The sequence below is a fragment of the Mytilus galloprovincialis genome, chromosome 10, assembly GCF_965363235.1.
Source record: "Mytilus galloprovincialis chromosome 10, xbMytGall1.hap1.1, whole genome shotgun sequence".
Lineage (NCBI taxonomy): Eukaryota > Metazoa > Mollusca > Bivalvia > Mytilida > Mytilidae > Mytilus > Mytilus galloprovincialis.
In genome coordinates, this window is record NC_134847.1 from 45715387 (window position 1) to 45738782 (window position 23396).

The following is a 23396-nucleotide window of genomic DNA, read 5'->3' on the forward strand; positions in this document are numbered from 1 at the left end:
ACCTTAATATATATAAGAAGATGTGGAATGAGTGCTAATCAGACAACTCTACATCCAAGTCACAATTTGTAAAAGTCAACCATTATGGGTCAAAGTATGAATGTTGTATCTTTATCTATAATACTTAAACTTCAATTTTAATCTAAGATTATATTTAAAAAATGGTAATTATTATTGTGTAATATTCTATGTGTGAACTGTTTTTCTTCTCTAAAACTTAAAGTAGTTTTTATACTCTAGTTTTACTATCAAGCAAACAAATTTAATTGGAAATCTTAATTTTTTTTAAAGATTTTGAAGAGGATGAAACCATAAATTTACCATCAGAAATATCAGGAACTGCATTTGCTTTCATATCCCAGTACTGTATTCTGTAAGTCTGGTTTACTATATTACTAGCTACTGCTGCTTCACCTCGACCCATAAAAGCACCTACAAACAAATCAAATATTTAGAAACATTATTTTTTTTATTTCTTTGACATTTCAAACGGGATAGCACATCCTCATTTTTACGGAAATGTTGTTAACCGTGCCCAGAAATTTAGAAATGATCCTTGTAAACTTATGGCTCCTTCAAATAAACTTATTCTAAAAGGTTACCAATTTAACACTGTAATAAGATCATTGAATATTGTTTTTATTGGTATAAATATTGATTTTGTTTTCAGTAAATTAAAAGCAAACTAAATATTACTAGTATGTTATATACATTCACACATTCATGGATCTACAATCTGTCGATACCTGTAACTTGGCATTGCACAAGGTCATGTTTTTCTCTGACTGTTTATGACGTCTTTACACTAAATCCATTGGATGTTGGATGTGTACGGATTGATAATTTAGTCTTAGATGCAGGATTTTTTCATTAGTTGTTAGTGGCTTTGAACTAGCTGTCAGAACTCTCAGATCTGTTACTAGTGTCTTTTTGTTGTCGGGATGTACAAGTACCTGGCCACATCCATTGGTATTTTTGTCCATCTGATGAGTTAAGCCTTTTTCAACTGATTTTAATAGTTTGTTCTTATGTTGTACTGTTATACCACTGTCCAAGGTTAGGGGGAGGGTTGGGATCCCACTAACATGTTTAACCCTGCCACATTATTTATATATGTGCCTGTCCCAAGCCAAGAGCCTGTAATTCAGTGGTTGTCGTTTGATTATGTGTTACATATTTGTTTATCGTTAATTTTTTCATATAAATAAAGCCGTTAGTTTTCTCGTTTGAGTTGTTTTACATTGTCATATTTGGGCCTTTTATAGCTGACTATTTGGTGTTGGCTTTGCTCATTGTTGAAGGCAGTGACCTATAGTTGTTAACTTCTGTGTCATTTTAGTCTTTTGTGGACAGTTGTCTCATTGGCAAGCATACAACACCTTCTTTTTTTATATTTATGTGATGTATTCTATGCTATTTATTTTGTAACTGATTTAACGTCTTTTGCACAGGAGTGCCTGTTAAGGAGTTGGATGTATAATCTTAAATTCTTATGCAAATTTGATATTAAAATGCCATGTTTTCTGTAAGTAAAAGAACCTTATAACAAGGCTTCTTGGTTATTGCAAGATAAAAATGTCTATCCATACAAAAAACCCTTATTCCTCAATAACAAACAAAATTTCCAATACATAATTAACTAGACATCATTGAGATGGGCACCGCTGTGAATAATGTGTGGTAAAATATTTGTTTCTTTACCATAGGACATGGGGTTATGAACAGAAACTTGACATTTTTTTTACCTCTACCTTTGACCTAGGATTTTGTACATACATTAAGAACCCTTTGGTGTTGGTTAATATACATGTCAAGTATAAAGTATGAAATTATAACGGTGCTCTGGATATACACAACAGCTCAGGTGGATTTTGCTTTATCCACCAGCCCACCATGGGAGTGGGCACCTGGTGGGCAAAATTTCTACCTTTTCCACTCTGCCCACCCATAGGAGTGGGCATGCAATTTCTTTTGTTTAATCTTAAGACTTGCAAGTACAATCACTTGAAAAAAGCAGATAAGCATTTGTAATCAATATTTTTACAAAAGAAAGAGATTATAGCTAGAGTGGGCACGGGTGGGCTGCCAACGGTGGGCAGGTGGAAAAATCAAAATCCACACGGGCTATTGTGTAGAGCGGAAACAATTTGTAACTGACGGACAGACTGATTTCTACAGGGCGTGCACCATTTGGGGTGGCCCTAATTATAGTTTAATACATGTACATACAAGCTATTGTATGATTGATGGCCCTTTGTACAGCATCGTGTGGTCTATTTATAGATTGATACATACCTGCTATTTAGGAGATAACTGTATTGTATTTTAAGCTCCGACGGCATCAATTGGGGATTTGATGGTCGCAAATTAAGTTTACTGGCGACGCGTTAGCGACCATCAAATCCCAAATTGATGCCGTCGGAGCTTAAAATACAATATTGTTATCTCCATTCTAATGAAACTGACAGAAAACAACGTTAAAACATGTATTTAAAATCTGTCATATGCCGTCTGCGCTTGCGCGTAAGTCCCATAGCATCAATTGTCAGTTGATGCCATGTAAGAAAGTGACGTTATCCAATCAAAAAGAACGTTACAAATGTTGTTGCATTAGAATTATAGATTGACACATACCTGCTATTGTATGATTGATGGCCCTTTGTACAGCATCATGTGGTCTATTTATAGATTGACACATACCTGCTATTGTATGATTGATGGCCCTTTGAACAGCATCATGTGGTCTATTTATAGTATCATCTAGTATACTGACAGAATAATGTGGATGTAAATGATGCCTCTGTAATGTCTGCCATGTGTTAGATGATGATGATGAAACCTCTGTCCTGGAACTAAAACATAAACATATAGATGTTAATTTCTGTGTCCTTTGGTCTCTTGTGAAGAGTTGTCTCATTGGCAAGTGTACCACATCTTCTTTTTTATATTCAATTATTTCATTTGTATATTTATATCTATCTTATAGATTTAAATTTCTTGTTTTTTAGGTTTTTCAATTTTAGCACTGATCTTGCTGTAATAGTGAAAAGCCCAAATCATAACTATATATAAGTGCTTAAGCCTGTTTTTGGCCCAAGAAATTCAAGTCTTGGAGAATTATTTTAAATTTGCACAAAATGTTTGTCAAAACATAAGATCAAGAAACTTAAATGGATTATACAAGATTTTAGATGTTACCACCTCAAAATTACATCCTAATATATATGGGCCTTTTATTTATGATAATGAAGAAAACACTGTTATAATAGTTTTCTAACCATAGGAAACATTGCACACAGCCAAGAAACAAAAAAATATTTAAAGACAAGCTTTAGGATATAGTAGACATATACATAATCTAACTTCACATAAAGTTGTTGAAGTTCCTCTGATGCTCACATACTTTTCCAAAGTTAATCATACATAAATGTAGATGTAAAAAAGGAAAATCAAGGTTTTTTACAAAATATACAAATTTAAACATGGTTTGTTGCCATGTTTACTCAATAAATATGAAAATATACTTTACTTAAGACCTTGTACCTAAGTATAGTTGGTATAAATTTGAGAATAAGAAATGGCAACTTAAAAATGATAATTGGTCCAAATATTAGTTGCAATCAAACCTCCATGTATTCTCTAAATTAACATACTGGCTTGTCTATCAGGTTTTTGTATAACTCACTGATTCTTTTGGTTTATGAAAAATTCTTTCAAGAACGTTTTTCGTTTATGAAGAATTCTTTCAAAAACATTTTTCATTTGAATGACCTGCTTATTAATTTTTGCAAGAATTAAAGTTAAAATGCTTAGTTGCATTCAAAATGAGCTAAGTATGTTATGTTAAATTTGTAAAAAATATTGGCATATTTCAGACAATTATGGAATACCTTGAGTTTGATGAGACTACAGGTGGGGTCGGTAAAGATTGTCTAGGACTAGATACAGATGTTCTGAGTGCAGTCTCCAGTAAATGGGTTCTGTCTCTTGTTTGCTGATTTCCTGAAATATATAAATTACTGTTAACTGTGGAGGTACAACAAAAATATTGTAAAAAAAATATTCTGACATTTGTTTTATTGTTATTTGGTTGCATTTCATTTTCAAAGCATTAAAAAAACCAAAAACAACACTTCAAACTGAACATAACTGGTATCTTAATGATTCATATCATTGTATGAAAATGCAAGAATTTTTAGTCAAACAGTACATTGAATTTCAACTGGTAACTGCACAAAAATAAAAAAAAAAATTTAAGTTGCTAAGGGAAATAACTCTGGAACAGCAAATGTCAAAATCATTAAAATTGAACATGACCCATAACTTTAAGGTCAATGAATAACAATTTATGTTCAAATTATAATTTTCATCAGGAAACAAACCCAACAGCTATGGTTACTTAAGGAGGTAAAGTGTCTTCTTAATTATCATCCAGGGACAGACATGTGCGTCACTGTATCTCCCAAGGCATTGGAAATAAATGGTGAATGTGTCCATGGGACACAGATGATGCCCCCACTTGCAATCGTATAAAGTTATAATGGACATAACTGAAGAACAGTAAAGGTTATGCTACCCAAAAATTGTACTAGATCTGTGTTTTGTGGTAATAAGCATTGTGTATAAGTTTCATAACATTTGATTAAGACAACCTAAAGGTAGAGAACAGAAACCAATTTTGGGATGTATGGGACGTACGTACAGAGAGACAAGAGTAAAACTTAATGCCCCCTCCATTACTGCGGGACCTGAATGCCCCCTCTGTTACGGCAGGACCTAAATGCTCCCTCCGTTACGGTGGGACTTAAAAAATCTATACAAAAAAATACTTTAATGGATCAGTCTTGTGATGGCAAAAAGAAATATCTTATGCCAATGCAAGCTTAACATATTTCCCATATCTTCAATAACTATTTAACCACATTGCAGGTTTCTTTTTCCTCATAATTTGATAAATCAAAGCACCAAAGGCGCTGTAGACAGTTAAATAAAAAAGGCAGAGGCAAACTTGGCAGAAGTTAAGACGAATATTGTTGAAAAATTGGTGAAAATATTATCTCGGCTATTTCTCAAGTATTGAATAATGTTTGTACCCTAAAATTTTCACTATCCAATCCCGCCACTTTCAAAAGTTATGTCCAATTATTTATTTTAACATTTTTATTAGTTTTTATTGTTTTACATTTGTAATTCCTGGTCTTTTAAAGCTTACTATGCAGTATACATGTAGGTTTTGCTTATAGTTACAAGCTGCATGGAGGAATATACAACTGCTTACCAAATACCATTGACTTTTCATAAGTTGTCCTTTTTGAACAAACCTTTCGTTTTCTAGTTTGAATGGTTTTACACTAGTAATTTCTGGGCCCTTTATAGCTTGTTGTTCGGTGTGAGCCAAGAAATTAAAAGTGACAAAGTTTATCCAACTGCACACCAAATTAACATAAATAACTGACCTAATCAAAAACTAATACATATTAGTCAATAGACCATGACAAAGGGGTGGGCTAAATATTCTGGTAATGAGATATACCTACATAATTTTTGTATGTTCCTGTCCCAAGTCAGGAGCCTGTAATTCAGTAGCTGTCGTTTGTTTATGTGTTACATACCGTAGAAAGGGGTGTATAGTCCGCGGTTTTTTACCCTGGAAATGAAATTGATGGATGGGGTGCGGACTATGCAGTACTATAGGATTTCATGACATTTTTTTTCTGAGGTTAAGTAAACAGAAACATCATGTGTTGTCAATGTTATAATGTATTCTTGACAACTCTTTGTATTTTTTAGAAATAAAAGTATTCTTGACTACTCTTTGTTATTATTTTTAAATAAAATAAACAATCTAACAGTGTTGACTTAGTAATTTGCATAAAAATCAGCCTTTGATCGAATGTCCGCTTCGTTTCGGATTTTGTAAAATTGGTGTCATTGCATTTTAACACTTGTACCTGAATCCTGAATATCAATAAAAGATGAACCCTTCAATGGTGAAACCATTATAGTCAAGATAAAACCTACTGAAATCTTCCGAAGATCGATTTCGTTTAATGTTATTCACGTGTGTACAAGAAAACCACGATGCGCCATTTTGAATATTTGTGATTAAATTATCAAAAATTTTCGTATCCGACTTTTTGTGTTTAACTCTTAACTTGTCGACTTAAATAAATCAAGACCTAACATTTTTAAATTTTAAATTGTAACCATTAATACTGAAAGTGTAAACCTGAAAGAAGTGGAATTTTGTATACGAAACTATATTTCCAGGTGAAAGGTCACATTGTACAGGTGTATCGTCTTACATGAATGAGTTTACAGGTTTGTGTGTAAAGCAATTAATTAACCATGTCAACTTTAGATTTTCCTCTAAGTTCAGTATTTTTGCGATTTTACTTTAAACTAAAACACGATGAAGGAAACCATCTTGAAATGACCTTAATTGACATCGACAAAATCTATAAATACGTATTCAAATGAGGTCCCGATTGAAATTCCAACGGCCCTGATCGAGTATAATGTTTGGGGGTTTACACGATACATAGCAAGTACGGAGAGACACGATGACAAATAATAACATCAGCTTGCATTAAATAATTAAATAAAATACATATAGAAATAAAATAATCAAGTATTCTTACAAATCCAAGACTTATACAGAGAGGAAGTTAGACAATGCTTTTAAATATTTACCTTTAGTAGGATGGAATCCACCAAATTCAACGGCGTAATAGCCGCAAAATAATATCCATGCGCCATTCATGCCATTTAGCAAATTTTAATGCCTTCATTACAAACATTTTCGGCGATGGAATTATTCTTACAATAGTTCACTTACATCTTCCTCAAAAGCACAGACGATTAAAAGCTATGCTTAACTTTTTAATTAGCCCTTTTTCAAATGGGGAACATCAATTGTTTTGGGAAAATCGACGATCATTTAAGGTAATCTTACTTATATTTATTGTTTTTTATAACAAAAAGTGTGAAAAAAATGTCTGATTAGTTATAAAGAAACTACCAGACCTGCCAGATCAGAGCACTGGCACTTTTTCAAAAAATCCCAGGGGGAAACCCAAACCCAGGGTGCTCGCATAAGGCAGCTTAACTGCCTAAAAATAATTAACTGTAAATTCAGAAATTATTGTGTGCATTTATTATTGTGATTTTGTCATTTTTGACTAAAATACAATTTTAATAAATTTTTGTGATATTGAGAAAAAATCATATAAAACAATTAAAAATGTGAGTTTAAAATATTGCAATTTTAACCGTGTCGTATTTTTGCAATAACAAAAACATTGCAATAATTTCCTATTTACAAAATGTACAGTAAGAAATAACTTCAATATGTGGCAGAATCTCACCTGGTTGGTTTTGCTCTGAGTCATGAGATTCTCTACATCCAGTGACGGTAATAACAGGTCTCGTTACTTGTTGATTCAAAGGAACATCTCTGTTCGAACTTTGTTCGTCACTGGCCTCTCCAATTCCATGCTCCACTTGCAACTGTCGGATGCTTTCCTGAAAACTGTTCCGAAGATCATTAATTCTACGATCCAATTCATTCATCTCCTGTTCTAACCTGGTAGTTATAGAGACAAAATTGTTTCGAATGTTATCATAGTTCTCTGTCATAGACGATGTACTATTAGCACTTTCTGAAATATTCATATTTCTATCAACTGAACTTTGACCTGAAGCACTGGCCTCTGGCTGATCAGGAGATGAACTAATATTAAATCGTGGTTGGTTATGACCAGACAGTCTTTCAGAAGAATTATCACTGTAAATAGATGACCTTTCATTAAAACTACATGTAGGCAGGTCATTCTGTCTCCTTCGTAGGGCCATTAAACGATCTCGACAATATCGTCTACGACTTTCCAGTCTTTCTTGACGAGACTGTAATGACGACTGATTTCTCCGATTGTGAACTGTCAAATTATAGTTTCTACACACATCACAATGTCCATCACAGTTACTATGGTCTAATATTGACCTTGGCCTTGACAATGGGCTCCTTCTTAAATTAGTTAAACTCCCAGAAGCACTTTCATTATTACTTTGTCTAAACATATGTCTATATAAATTATCTGTTCTACGATTGCCAATTATCCCTGCTGAGAGCCTTGATGAATTTAATGGCCTTGGCGGTCTTTCGTGTGAATTTGATACTATAATGACAGGACGAGCAGTTGCTGAATTATCCATTGCCTCCTCTGAGGGAGCTGTTCTTGGAGGTGGACTCCAGGAAAAGTCTCCTGATAGTGAAGGGCCAGTGCTTGACGATGGCCCCTGATCTTCAGAAGGAATGACATCATCTTGTTCTGCAGCTTCAGATGCAGCTGTTTCTGTGATGTGCCTGGCATACTGACGAGCAAAACTAAGGCCCTCCTCGTGTACAGGTGAGGGAGGTGTATCTAAATCAGCAGTATTTCCAATGGGACCTGCAAATTTAGTAATAGATATAATCAATCAGTATAAATTATAGTAAATCTTTTATCCTACTAAAGAGAACATTTTGTCTAACACTACAAGTGATCTTGAATGTGAGTGAAAAAGGATTAAGAATGAAATTTAATCTAACCTATACAAAGCAGTGACGCTAGTTACTGTGGATTCATTATTATTCGTTGGATACCAATTTTCGTGGATTTCGTTGGTAAAGACGAACCACGAAATTAAATGTTCAAGGAATGACAACTTTCTTATAGATTTTGTACACAGAAATCAGCAAACCACAAAATCAAATATCAAAGAAAATGCAAGTTTCCTCAATCCACAAAAATTGATACCCACGAAAATAAAAGATTCCACAGTACTGGTAATCAAGGCCAAGGTATAGGCTTTGCTCATTGTTGAAGGCCGTACGGTGACCTATAGTTGTTAATGTCTGTGTCATTTTGGTCTTTTGTGGATAGTTGTCTCATTGGCAATCATACCACATCTTCTTTTTTATACTTAAAACCTTAAGGAATGATTACTATATTTAAGATTGGAAAGAACTTTCAAGATTACATGTACATAGTTTCAGTGTCAAGTACAAACATTTCATAATGTTGAAGCACAAATACATGTATGTACTGTGATTTTCTTATATGTGACAGTTGGTGATTTTTTATAAATATATGATAACCATAATTTATTCCTTTACATATTTGTCAATACATTTTCCATTGCTTGAAAATCGTTTTTAGATAATATTTATCAGTATAGAAATAGGACTTGAACATATAAGGAATAATAGGGTTTCATCTTTTCCCCAAAATTATTCTTACAACCTACCTGATCCTGCCGTGGCCAAATTTATAACTCTATCTCTCTGATAAGTTTGAAAACATTCGACCAAGTTGTCATATACATTACTTAAGCCTCTTGTTCTCTGTACAAAACTGGGTCTTCCACTACAAAAAAAAACCCAAACTCCGTCATTATTCATATTCATCAAATTCTTCGATTTTGAGGACTTGCACCTTTTGCAATTCCTTATGGTTAGATCTGATTATATAACAATATTTATTTTTTTTGCGCTGTATATTTGTTTTATAACCTCTAGCCAATATAATAGATAATTCCCAAAAGGACAAAAAAAACAGAGAAAAAAAATACTATTAAAAACAATGACTTGTCAGGTTCCTGATATAGTAACATAAACATGCAGTTACGTAATATAAAATTAACTACTGTTAATTCAGAAAACATTGCATTCATTTATTATTGCGATCTTTCAAATATGGGCAAAAATGTGAAATTAATTATTGCGACGTCAGGAAAATCTGCAGACAGAAATCAGATATAAGAATGTGAGTTTTTATTATTGTTATATTCACTCAGTCCCATTATTCGCATTAATAACCAGATGCTCCGCAGGGCATAGCTTTATACGACTGCAGAGGTTGAACCCTGAACGGTTGGGGCAAGTATGGACACAACATTCAAGCTGGATTCAGCTCTAAATTTGGATTGTGATTAAATAGTTGACACAGCATAGGTTTCTGACACAGAATGAATGCGTTCTAATGAACTTAAAATTTTTGTTTTATCTTAGAGCAATTCACTATGCTGCTGAATGTTAATCCTCTCAAAAAAATGTTTGAAGAAATTTTCTTTTTTATTTATGAAATTTCAAATGAGAAAAATTGAAACCAATTTTTTTAATCACATCCCCCTTTCCCTTATTCCAAAACTAATCTCAATTAAAATTTCTAATGGAGTTTGCAACAATAACTACTCATTTAAATACATCATAAAATATTAAGATGTAAAAAAACTGCTTGTTATCACTGAATGGTAAAGATTATTTTAATTTATCAGTTGGTAGTAAAAAGTGAATATACATTGTATATTGTATATAACAAAGATTTAAGTTGATTCTGGACAAAGAAAGATAACTCCAATTAAAAAAAAATCTTGCTATTGCACAATATTTTGAAATTAGATATTTCTTGCTTACTATTCTGGACAAAGAAAGATAACTCTAATTAAAAAAAAATTTGCTATTTCACAATATTGTGCAATTAGATATTTCTTGCCATTGCGCAATACTGTGCAATTGAAAAGACTTGCTATTGCACAATACTTAATATAATAATTTTAGATCCTGATTTGGACCAACTTGAAAACTGGGCCCATAATAAAAAATCTAAGTACATTTTTGGATTCAGCATATCAAAGAACCCCAAGATTTCAATTTTTGTTAAAATCAGACTAAGTTTAATTTTGGACCCTTTGGACTTTAGTGTAGACCAATTTGAAAACAGGACCAAAAATGAAGAATCTACATACACAGTTAGATTTGGTATATCAAAGAACCCCATTTATTCAATTTTTGATGAAATCAAACAAAGTTTAATTTTGGACCCCGATTTGGACCAACTTGAAAACTGGGCCAATAATCAAGAATCTAAGTACATTTTTAGATTCAGCATATCAAAGAACCTAACTGATTCATTTTTTGTCAAAATCAAACTAAGTTTAATTTTGGACCCTTTGGACCTTAATGTAGACCAATTTGAAAACGGGACCAAAAGTTAAGAATCTACATACACAGTCATGACAGTTAGATTCGGCATATCAAAGAACCCCAATTATTCAATTTTGATGAAATCAAACAAAGTTTAATTTTGGACCCTTTGGGCCCCTTATTCTGTTGGGACCAAAACTCCCAAAATCAATACCAACCTTCCTTTTATGGTCATAAACCTTGTGTTTAAATTTCATAGATTTCTATTTACTTATACTAATGTTATGGTGCGAAAACCAAGAAAAATGCTTATTTGGGTCCCTTTTTGGCCCCTAATTCCTAAACTGTTGGGACCTAAACTCCCAAAATCAATACCAACCTTCCTTTTGTAGTCATTAACATTGTGTTTAAATTTCAGATTTCTATTAACTTAAACTAAAGTTATTGTGCGAAAACCAAGAATAATGCTTATTTGGGCCCTTTTTTGGCCCCTAATTCCTAAACTGTTGAAACCAAAACTCCCAAAATCAATCCCAACCGTTCTTTTGTGGTCATAAACCTTGTGTCAAAATTTCATAGATTTCTATTAACTTAAACTAAAGTTATAGTGCGAAAACCAAGAAAATGCTTATTTGGGCCCTTTTTGGCCCCTAATTCCTAAAATGTTGGGACCAAAACTCCCAAAATCAATACCAACCTTCCTTTTGTGGTCATAAACCTTGTGTTAAAATTTCATAGATTTCCATTCACTTTTACTAAAGTTAGAGTGCGAAAACTAAAAGTATTCGGACGACAACGACGACGACGACGACGACACCAACGTGATAGCAATATACGACGAAAATTTTTTCAAATTTTGCGGTCGTATAAAAACCTCTCAATAATTATTTGAATTTGAAGTAGTTTATTTTTTTTAATCCTTCTATTGTAAATGTTTTAATCAAATATGCAAAGATTGATGGCTTATGTTTTCTAAACACATTATGTGTTTTCATGAGTGACAACAGTGCTTTATTTCATTGTGTATTTTCGAAATTTCAAACTAATGATATTAATTCTGTATTATGGCAAAAGAGATATGAGTTAAAACATATTTTATTTGCTTAAATATGCAAAAGAGGAGACACAAGTTAATCAAACTTATATAGTTTTCTCCCAGTAGAGATACTGTATAGCAGGTTATTTTCACGGGTGTAAAAATTTGGCGATTTTCATTGAATAAGATATATGAAATATTTTAGCGGTTATTATTTTGGCAGATTCAAAACTTTTAACAATACATTAGCATGAGCATTTTTAAATTGGGGGAATTTTTTTTGACGTTTTTTTTTATCTGCGAAAATAAGCAAAATGTACACCCCTCAAAAATAACACGCTTTACGGTACGAGTACCAGTACCAGTACATACCAGAAAAAATCTAACAGAAAAAAAAACCCTGAGAGAATATGATTGCTTCCTAATTTGATTTTGACTTTTAAATACTTATAAATAAGAGGAGATGATAGTTTATGTAAATGATGCAGAAAAACTCCAAAGAAATCTAGAAGCAAACATGTTTCTAGACCATATTTATTTGAAACTCAAACATGTCCTGAATCAAAAAATATATTTAAATACTGTAAACCAACTTATTTTGCGGAAATTTTATTTTGTATTTAGCCTTTTCTATCCTTTTTCTGTGATATAATTTTGTTGTTCTCAAATTTTATAGATGTAGTAAAGTAAGGAAAAATCCAAGTTTTATATATTCCTGATGGACACGAAAATAAATCGCTTGAAAAATAGTTGGTTTACAGTATCTGAGTATGTTTGTCTGCTTGTAATGTCCGTCAAGTATCTCTGAAAAGTGTTTTACCTTATAAATGAGACTCTAGAGGAGTTAGACTGTTGTAATGTAGCAGTGTTGGTTATTCCTGTGTAAAGATGATGGCCATGAGGATGGAACTTCACCCATCTGAAAAAAACATCATGAAAAAAAATTTAAAAGGAAATATAAAGATTTCAAGGAATTGTACATATAAATAAATGAATTCCAAAACTGTTACAAAAATGTATTAATTTTCTGTCAGAGAAAAAAGTAAGATCTGTATAACGATTCAATCTGTATTGTTTGGAAATAATATTAAAATAGCCGATATATTTGTTTAGCCGATATCTGATTAGGTGGAGTCTACTGTAATATCTTTAAAGTCTTTCAAATCAATGTTTTTACTACAGTATCACATTGACGTATTGCATTATATGCATTTTTCTATAGGCTATTTTCATATTACAGACTTTTGACTTGGGAATTTATTCATTTCCAACATATTATTTACTCTATGGTAGGAAATTCTGGTACTTGTTCAAGTAAGAACAACTAAGAGAAGTAAACTCAAGTTTACAATTGGTATAATTTTGGGGGGAAATTTTTTGTTAAATTTTTTTAAACACGACAAAATATTCAGAAAACAGTAAAAAATTTCCCCTTAATTGCATGGCTATATGATTCATTTGACTTCTTTTGGTTGCTCATTTGGTACCTATTGAAAATCATATAATCCAGACTTAAAGGTTGGTAATATGAAAATAATCTATTGCCTATATTAACTGATTTAATTGTTAATTATTCAAATTAGTGTCCTGAATGTTATATAGCACTACAACTAACAATCACTGGGGAATGCACACAAATGATGCTCCCACTTGCATAGAACATTAATGTCCTTAGCGGAGGCATACAAATTTTGATTCTAGTTACCTGACTCTTTCAAAATCATGTTTAGTACTACAAACAGCAAAAGGTTCTGGCTTAGTCCAATCCCAGAAGTACACAGAGTTTCCAGCAGCAAACACCAACAGATTGTCCGTGGGATGGAATGTAAGGGAGGCTATTACTGTATGTTCCTTACATCTCCATACTTCTGAACCACCTCCCTATAAATCAGAAAAATTGATTTTGTAAATGTTACAATAAATTGAGATAAGTGTTGGTACAAGGTCGGATGTACCTTTTACTTATATAGAAATCACTGTGAATTTATTCATTTTCTTATAAGGAACCAATATATATATATTTACTATACTTTTTGTACTACTGTAACTTTGTTTTGTAAACAACTTCATAGATAATAACTAATTTAATAAAGTTTAAACGAGAATAATGATAAGACATTCAGTATCATAAATTAAATAACACATATAGCTAAGAGGGAGCTAGAGCAGATTATAACTCCTCTGAAAAACATTGTCAACAGGAGTGAAGCCAATGTTGACAATATTTTCTCAGGGTAATAATCTGCAATATCATCAATCAGCTATGTGTTATTTATATATTATGAATTGAAGACAAAAAATGCATTGTTGTGGATACCTGACTTCATGATTTGGAAAAGTGCATCACACAAGAAATTTGTATTTCACTGAGTATTTGAACTTGTGTTTGCCTTTAACAATAAAATCCACAAATATTTATACTGCTTGAAAAGTATTGAATCTACAGTAAATCAAGTAAAGTGCAAATCACACAGAACTTCAATTTAAGGTGGTACCTAACACTACAGGGAGATAACTCTGTAAAATCAGCAGAACGTTTTAATGACGTTGTGTTCATAAGGGAATATTAAGCTTCTCAATGATCAAAATAAGTGTTTGTCAAACTGCTATATAACCAGTGTAATTTTTCTGATAAAACGGTTGGTTCAAATTTTTTGAAATTTTTATATTTTTGTCAAAGGGTCAAAATTTTAAGAAAATTAAACGAGCCAAATTAATTTTAGTTAAAGTGTTAGGTACCACCTTAAGATTTAAAAGTGTTTGAATCTAGTTTTTGAAGCTCTTAATATTGAATATTTTTTTAAATCAATTCAAAATATTCTATTGTTTAAATATCAAACGTACATTTAAACAAAGATAATTCATAGATCATTCATTTTTGCAGTGAGTCAGGAGAGGCAGTCCCCCCCAAATTCTTGAAATATTGTATTAGGATATATAATAACTCTATGAACCCTTGCAAGTTCAAAAAGTGGAATATTTTTAATTTCTTCTGTTATAATTCCATTGATTTATATTGTGCATAACTGAATACAATACATGAGTAAACAAAACATTTGTTACTTTTTCTTAGCAACATAATTTAGTTAATAAATATATTATGCAAAACACTAATCCAATTTATCAATAACTAAGAAAGAAACCTAAATGTCAAAAGTCAAAATAAGTTCATTACATATTAGCTGTGTGATACAATTTTTATTTGAACTATTCCATTACCATATTTTCAGTACAAGAACTTTAAAGACTTCACAACTTCATTTTTTGAATACTGAAATTTTTATTTTCCAGCTTTTTTTGCTTTATAGGCAATATTAAACTTATCAGACTTATTTCTTTCAACAAAGTTTGAGTTGTTGAAAAATAAATAAATAAATACTGGTACTTTAACAGAATAATGAATTTTTGGCAATTTAACATTCAAAGTTAAAATAATATCAAAGTTGTAATAATTTACAAAATTCCATTATGACTGACTTGGACAACTATATATAGATTATTGTCAAATCAAGTTTCATGGAAATTATGGATCTCTCAGACTGTTTTAACATCCCTCAGTTATCTTTCAAAGCCGTAACAATTTGAATCAAATGCAGCATTAATGTAAAATGTAAGTTTTATGAAATAGAAAAACTTACAAAGAGGTCCCAGATTCTGACCTCTCCATCAAGACATCCAGATGCTACAATTTGATTGGATGATGGATGGAATGCCAGACACCATGGTGTCCTTGGATGACCTTCAAGAACATGTGTACATTTTCCTGTTGCTTCATCTGTTATTCTTACACTATGGTCACCATGAGTTGATGCTATTTTAGTTCTACAAAAATAAGATAATATATAGTAAAATAGTCTTTTTATCTTCAATGATTGACAAAAAAGGATAAAAGTAATGATAAACAAATGAACATAACAAATAACCTCAACAACACAAAACTCTTATCAAAAATATGGATGTGCACTTTTAGATACATTTCACATTTGGTCAAATTAGACTAAAAAACATACATTTTTCTTCTATGGGTAATTATATTACAGTAAAGTTAAGTCACTGAAAATCTGTAAACATTGTATCTTAACTGCATATCCCATTTCATACAACATGAATCCCATGCATAGTATGAGATGCTTATTCTGTTAATAAACCTTGTGTAACTCAGTTGGGAATTCATAGAATGACATCTATTTTCACTTAAACGTTTTAGACCTTGTCTTATAAGATTTGTAGCAAACATCAGCATTCTACCTTCATATTGTAAATTTACAAGTTACCATAAAATTGCAATGAAATATAAATGTGTGCCTGCTTATTTTTCAAAAACCTTGATTGTCCTTTATAAATTAACTGTGATATCACATTTGATATATACAGGTACTTACCTATCACAACTGAAATCTACAAGAAATGTTGCCCTACATCGTCTTGACAAGGAGCATGCCTACAAAAAAAAAATAGTAAAATTTCCACATTAATAAAAATATATAGGCTTCAAAAAAGATTCGCTTAGCAAGGAAGTTAAAATCCAACCAAAGTAACAAAACACTCATTTGGCATATATTTTAAAAAGTTCACATTGTATGTAATGAACATATATATACTTAAGTTCAAGTTGATGTGACCACAATAGCGCATAAAGGATAAGGAATGATATGGCCATTATCATACCTTATACTTTTTAAAATCTATTTAGACTACAATCATGCCAGATATTATTCCATTAAATTTGCATTAGGGCTTCAAATTTCTTGCATTTAATACATGCTTACTGCAAAAATTATCAAAATAGACCCGTTTTAGATCTTGACTTCAGTATCAAGACATGTACATAAGCCAAGGCCTTACCAAACCTAAAACGATCTTTACCTAAAATATGGCTCATTCTTGTGAATAAGATATCTTTTCAGGTAGGGCCTTGGAATACAGGATTATACATTTTTCTAATTTGTTCAAAACCTATGTGGTGCTGTGTAATTGTTGTGTACTCCACTTCTATTTTTATTTCTACAGTGTAACCTGTGTTATCTGACACACTGCGGACCAGAAAAAAATGTTAGATTAAGCAGGGTGTCAGAATACTCAGGTTTTGTCTGTAGAGAATAGGCATATTTTGGGACCATGAAATTGTGTCGGTTAAAGCAGGATGTTGGAATACTCAGGTGTCAGATTAGGCAGGTTACTGTATTTAAAAATGTTTTTATTTTCTGATAGAAATCCTTAATTTTATACATACATTTTCATCAAAATAAGGAATATACATGTATTCATCTAAACAAATCCTGTTCTTGTCTTACCTTATTTATAACAGGTTTACTGCCTATTTCATCAAAGTAATCCTGAACTTTATCTTTTGTATTCCATCTCTTGTTATTTGATCCTATTTCTCTTTTGCTTAGATAGCTAGCAATATTAGACATTTCCACTTGATTTCTTTATTTTACGATTCCATTGTGGTGTACTTGTGAACCATTTTCTTCTGTAAAAGAATTTTTTTTATCATAAATGCATGGCAAAAGATTGTCATAGTTATTATGAGTTTAAAAAGGGTAAGGTTGGCTTTATTTCTTTAATTAGGTATACAATACAAAGTATTTTCCGTAGAAGTCAGCAGAAATTAACACTTCTCTTTCAGCACCATGGTACTGTGATTTACATTCTTACATCTATGTCTTCAAGATTACTTTTGGCAAAAAATTTAAGAAACTAAAATGTCTAGAAAAATATCTTTTCTATTTTTAGTTTATGTATGTATCATGTGTATACCAAGGTTCATACTGAAAAGTAGAAGAATTAACAAATGCAAGCATATAAAATGAACAGCCTGTTATTCTATATTGTACCATTAAATGCAAGTACAAATGTATCGTTGAATACATGTATTTGGATCCTTTTTTAAATTGTTTAAAAAAAATAATCCAAATATTCAACAATACATATTTGTATTTGATGGTACAATATAATAGAACTATTTCAAATATATCCCCATACCCTCCAAATAAATCTTGGACTAAAAACTCTCAATTGGAAGATATGTCAACTATTTATAACATGGGTAACAATGTACCCCCACCTTTTAGAGGTGGGTGCATTAAAATAGTTGAAAAAGATTTACTGGTATATATACAATTTACCTTTCTTTTCATTGCAAGGCTTTTCTCCTTATATAAATTCCAAAATTACTTATACTAACAATGTTCATTTCCTCAATTTACATGGCTCATTAACCACAGTTAATACACATTTTGTTACATAAATAACAGTTATGCAACACTAAGTAATCAAACTAAATCTGGTCAATAAATCCCCTTAAAACTTTCAAAACAAATGATACCTTTTCAAATAAAAGTCTATCTCTTCTGAGGATTAGAATCATACATGTACAAATAAATAAATTTTCCTGTAACAAATCTGGTATTATGAGAACATGTACTAGATAATTATAAAACCAATGTATGGACATAATGAAGATCAATGAGATAACAAGTAATACAACATTTATTTTGACCGTTGTGACATCGTGACACGGTCATCTATACCCTCCAGCCACAAAATCTCAATCAATACATAGTGAATGTAAGAAATGAAACTATCAGTAGTCTGACAATATAGTTAATCACATGCAGGTGAACAACAGATGTAAAATAAATATAACCATTTCCTTAATACATGTATATAGCTTACATTTTTAAATCCAACCCAAATAATATAGAATTTGGGTGTAATAACAATGTGGTATGCCTAAAAGAAGTAATTTCGTATACAAATGATATAGTAGCAAATATCACAAATATTTCTTCATAAAATATTTATTATTTTGTCATAGTTTTAAATACATGGATTTAATCAAAATCATAGGCCCTTTGTGAACCTACTCCTTTACTTGTACAAATTTAGGCAACAAGTCATGGACAGTATTCCCCTTTAGGGTTGATGTGGTATAAACTAGATGGAAGTTGCATTAATCTAGACCCTAGTCCTAAAACAATTCGCTATGACAGTACTTTATGGTCTTTAGCATGTTAATTTCAGCTCCAATCCTTTTTCAATTTTGCAATTTTACGTGTATAAACAATTTTGATTGTTCTACAATATACTCTGCACATGCTCAATTGAAGGTTGAATATATCTTTTCATTTACTTGCATGACATGTAACAGGGTTAAAAAAAAATAAGAATTTAAGTTACAAATTTCTTGTTAAAGCTTATCAGAATCTTACTTTGTGATGAAATTCACTGATTTTAAAACCAAATATGTTTACACTAAGGATAATGTCACCAAATTGCTGGACATTTTGGGGGACAAATATTTACAGAGTTTATAGGATTTACATTTCAACAACAAAAAAATCATCATTCCAATGTAAAAATGTATATCTTACTTATTTTTTGTACTCTTAAAAAACAGAATTCATTTATACAAAACCTTTTTGAAGACATAAAAAAAGAACATCTTGCAAGTCTCTTTTATATTTATTTCAAGTACATGTACATGTATCTACATGTACATGTATACTATTAAAGGAAGAGACAGATTTCATTGAGACGCAACTCCTCTGAAGCCATACAAAGTCGAAAATATTTGTGATATGCCTTATCATGTTTATAAATGTACATTGTATTGTTCTGAACTATCTAAATTTATCTTTGAAACAATCTTTTTTTCCACAGAAAACTCCAATTTTTGAGAAAATATCCACTATCATAGACCATTATCGATCGATGTCTTATACGCCTTCGTGCATGCTCAGTCGACATACAGCCTGTGAATTTAACCTGAAACTCTTTGTTTCAACACTTGCTCAATTGTATCACAATTTCGCGGGCATCTTCTAGTAATGATAATGTTCTGTCACTCAATCACTGATTCATATCCCAGTCAACTTAGCATAAGTTATAAGAACGCTATGGAAAACAGAAGGTCAGCTAAGCGCTAGTAAACATGGTGAATAGAGCAACAGAAGCTAACAGCTTGTTTCTGCATCCTAATAATTAATCAATTGTATCAACATGAAATTGACCTAAAAGCTTTAAGACTTATGTTTATGTAAAATTGGGTTGAGTTTCATGAATTTGTTACAATGATTTTAATTAATACAAGCATTAGCCTTTCAAAAAGGGCTAGTCGACTCTTAGCTGAGGAAAATGGAAAGTGCTCTTGCTTTGTAGATTAATTCATTTACTAGAATAGCCACGTGCATCAATCAACAAATTTTACCACACAGGTGAGGTCACACTTTATGAAGTAGTATATATCATTTAACGTTGTTGTTTACGAAACTCTAGAAGATTCGACTATTTATAGATAAAAGTTACCTGTGTACCAATATCATGAATATGCATGATTAATGACCAGGCAAAATCTAATTGCTAAAATAGAGAGGACAAATCCGATACTCTACGGGATTGAAGGACATTTACTAGGTTTGGATTGTCCTAACCAATCAATAAACTTTGATTATTCACGTCTCATAATATCTTCCAATCAGGTAGCAAGAAAAATTCACGCACTAACTGTCCATCGTTCAATTCTTAATATCGACTCCTAGGAGTCGATAAAAATATATTTACAATAAACAAGAACTTAGAAGTATAGAATATATGACAAATGTAATATTTGATTTCCAAATTGGTTGCTTTTCAGCGTTACAAAATGTAGCACAGATCTGATTTAGAGTTAAGATGATTGACTGAAATATACAATACACAATATTTCAGTCATCATCCCCAATTGATTGACTGGACCGATGTGTCTTTGTTCAATTTTACCATCAACATGCTATGGTTTTGCAGTTTTGTCTTGAAGATCTTTAAATACATTTACACTTACACAAAATGTACCAGAACACTTGTCTTATTTTCAATTTTACTGATTGTATCCTTTACCCTATTGTGGATTTGCGTGGCCTGTGATGCATGCATAGCAAGAGACACTTATAATTAGCCTGTTGATGTAAAAGGGATGTACAAAAATGTACATAGTACAAACCATAAAATGGAATACAATTTCTGGTAGAAAAATATTGACAAGAAAACTTATAAATGTGTTCAGGGTTTTGTCAACGAAATGGTTCTTACTACATGTACATGTTTATATGAACTCACTTAATAATTTTATTTCACTTTTGTCATTTTCTTTTTAATGACTGATGAAAATGCTCAATGCAGATGTACAATCCATGTTCAAGACAGTTATATTAATACATGTACATTTGTAGTTCTCAATCAGATAATTTAAGGGTGATTTCTGGGAAATCACTTTGAAAAGACTCAGGACATGTCTGTGGAATGCACTGTATACAATGAAGGTTTACACATTGGTGTGTCCAGATAGAAGATCGTAAGTCCTGGATAAGTATTAAAAAAAGAAGATGTGGTATGATTGCCAATTCAATGAGACAACTCTCCACAAGAGACCATATGACACAGAAATTAACAACTATAGGTCACCGTACAGCCTTCATTTAAGTCTTTACCATGTTTACATGCAAACTAGACAAAGTTAAGAGTGGAACAGTTAAAAAGTCTGGATTAACTATTCATGTAGCTGATACCATCTAAGTCTACGTCTGTGAACACACAAATTCGTAAACTTGTGCATTCCTCAAATGTATGTCCATAGTTTACACATATTTATTTATAGTGGATTGTAAAACAAGTTTTACAACTTATATTGTATGTCCGTATAAAACAAGCTGACTCTTTTAACAGCGATGTCACTAGACTTACTAATGTACCTGGTCTTTCAGATGATAGAAGTTGTTGTGTCTGAGGATAACCACTGACCTGTATTTATATAAAATTGAGAAAGGAAATGGGGAATGTGTCAAAGCGACAACAACCCAATCATAGAGCAGACAACAGCCGAAGGCCACCAATGGGTCTTCAATGTAGCAAGAAGCTCCCGCACCCATAGGCTTCCATCAGCTGGCCCCTTATGTATATACACATACATCTTATACATGTTATATACATGTAGGTGATTGTGTGTTTAAAGTAAAATTATGAAAATTTAGAATAATCGTGATGTGTATGGTATCAATATGAGTTTAAAATGTAATAGTATTCATATAATATACTTTGAATGTTATGGTACCCATAGAATTTACTTATGTCTTGTTGAATTGAATTTACAAAAATGTATAAGGGGGGGAGGGGAGGAGGGGCCCTGATCCCGCAATCCTGGACTTAAAAACATGAAATCCTGAGGTCCCAAATTTAAATAAAATAAATCCTGCCATCCTGAAATTCGATAAAAGGAATTCCCTGATCCTGAAAGGGTCAATCCCGAAATCCCAAGCTCAAAAACACCTGGTCCCTGAGTCCAGATAAAGGTCCTTCCCCCCCCTCATGTACATGTAAAATGAAGGGCACATGTCACATCCACAGTATTGATAGATATTGATTGCTGTAGGTGAACGACTTATATCATTGGGCTACTGATGGCTCCATGTTTATACAAAAATATAGTAATTTAAAAGTATTTCATTTTTTTTCTTTGAAAGTTGAAAAAATAGGGTCTCACTAATTAACGCTAATTAGCGACAAAAAGACTATTTAGCGACAAGAAAACATTCTTTTTAATAAACGAGCAGAAATAAATTGATATTTTTTATACTTTGTCAGACTATACAATCACACACGCCAGAATATACAATCATTGTAAATAGTGAACACCTGTCGAAAACTCAAGATTGTCACTAATTTCATGTTACATTCATTTAAAGCAAACATAATGTTGTTAAGAGCTTTTATAGTACTTATTAAAGCTGATTGTAATAGCTTGGATTAATAATATTGTATGAATAACACCTCCACGCAATGTAAATATAAAATATGTATCTCTTATCATGATCATTGAGAAAATATGTTTGGTTGGTTTTTTTGTTTTTTGTTTGTTTGTTTGTTTGTTTATTTTTGTATTTGTATTTTGTAAATGTCGGCTGGTACATGTATCATTTCTGTATAGGAATTTACACCAATAAAATTATTTGATTTGATTTGATTTGTTACATGTATCTTCAATCAATATGCTTAGACATAATAAATTCCGTTTAATGAGGCAATACACAAAATAAAATGATGAAAAATATTCACATTTTAATTTTCTTTTCCTCTTTCTTGATGTCAGTTCTTTGTATTTCATAATTTGTGTCTGCATTTTCTTGACAATGAAGCACAAATAATGCATTTTATATAATATATGTACAAAGAGAGTTTTAAAAAACAAATTGTAAGATAAATATATTACTGTTCTAAAACACAAGTAAAAGAAATATGATAACACGACAGGTTAAACGTAATGCTTGTTGTTACACATAATAAATGATAAAATATCATGTAAATAAATGTTTCAATTTTTTTCTATCAATATTAACTTTTTTTTGCGTATACTTT

The 23396-nt window shown here is 31.6% G+C and overlaps 1 protein-coding gene across 3 annotated transcripts in view; it reads right to left on the reverse strand.

The window, feature by feature from the left end:
* LOC143047637 (activating molecule in BECN1-regulated autophagy protein 1-like) overlaps positions 1-23396 on the reverse strand; it is a 37063-nt gene that overhangs the window by 11764 nt on the left and 1903 nt on the right. Inside the window, exons 1-11 of one of the 3 annotated variants that reach the window (XM_076220810.1) lie at positions 18334-18352; positions 17297-17478; positions 16385-16443; positions 15641-15824; positions 13708-13883; positions 12823-12921; positions 9289-9407; positions 7368-8450; positions 3891-4002; positions 2701-2852; positions 322-432 (exon numbers count right to left, since the gene is read on the reverse strand). In XM_076220810.1, the coding sequence (XP_076076925.1) occupies positions 322-432; positions 2701-2852; positions 3891-4002; positions 7368-8450; positions 9289-9407; positions 12823-12921; positions 13708-13883; positions 15641-15824; positions 16385-16443; positions 17297-17419 (2218 nt within the window). In that variant the 5' untranslated portion in view covers positions 17420-17478; positions 18334-18352. Of the gene's footprint in view, positions 1-321; positions 433-2700; positions 2853-3890; positions 4003-7367; positions 8451-9288; positions 9408-12822; positions 12922-13707; positions 13884-15640; positions 15825-16384; positions 16444-17296; positions 17479-18133; positions 18300-18333; positions 18353-23396 lie in introns of those variants that run through there. The other 2 variants (XM_076220809.1, XM_076220808.1) reach the window with 2 other exon arrangements.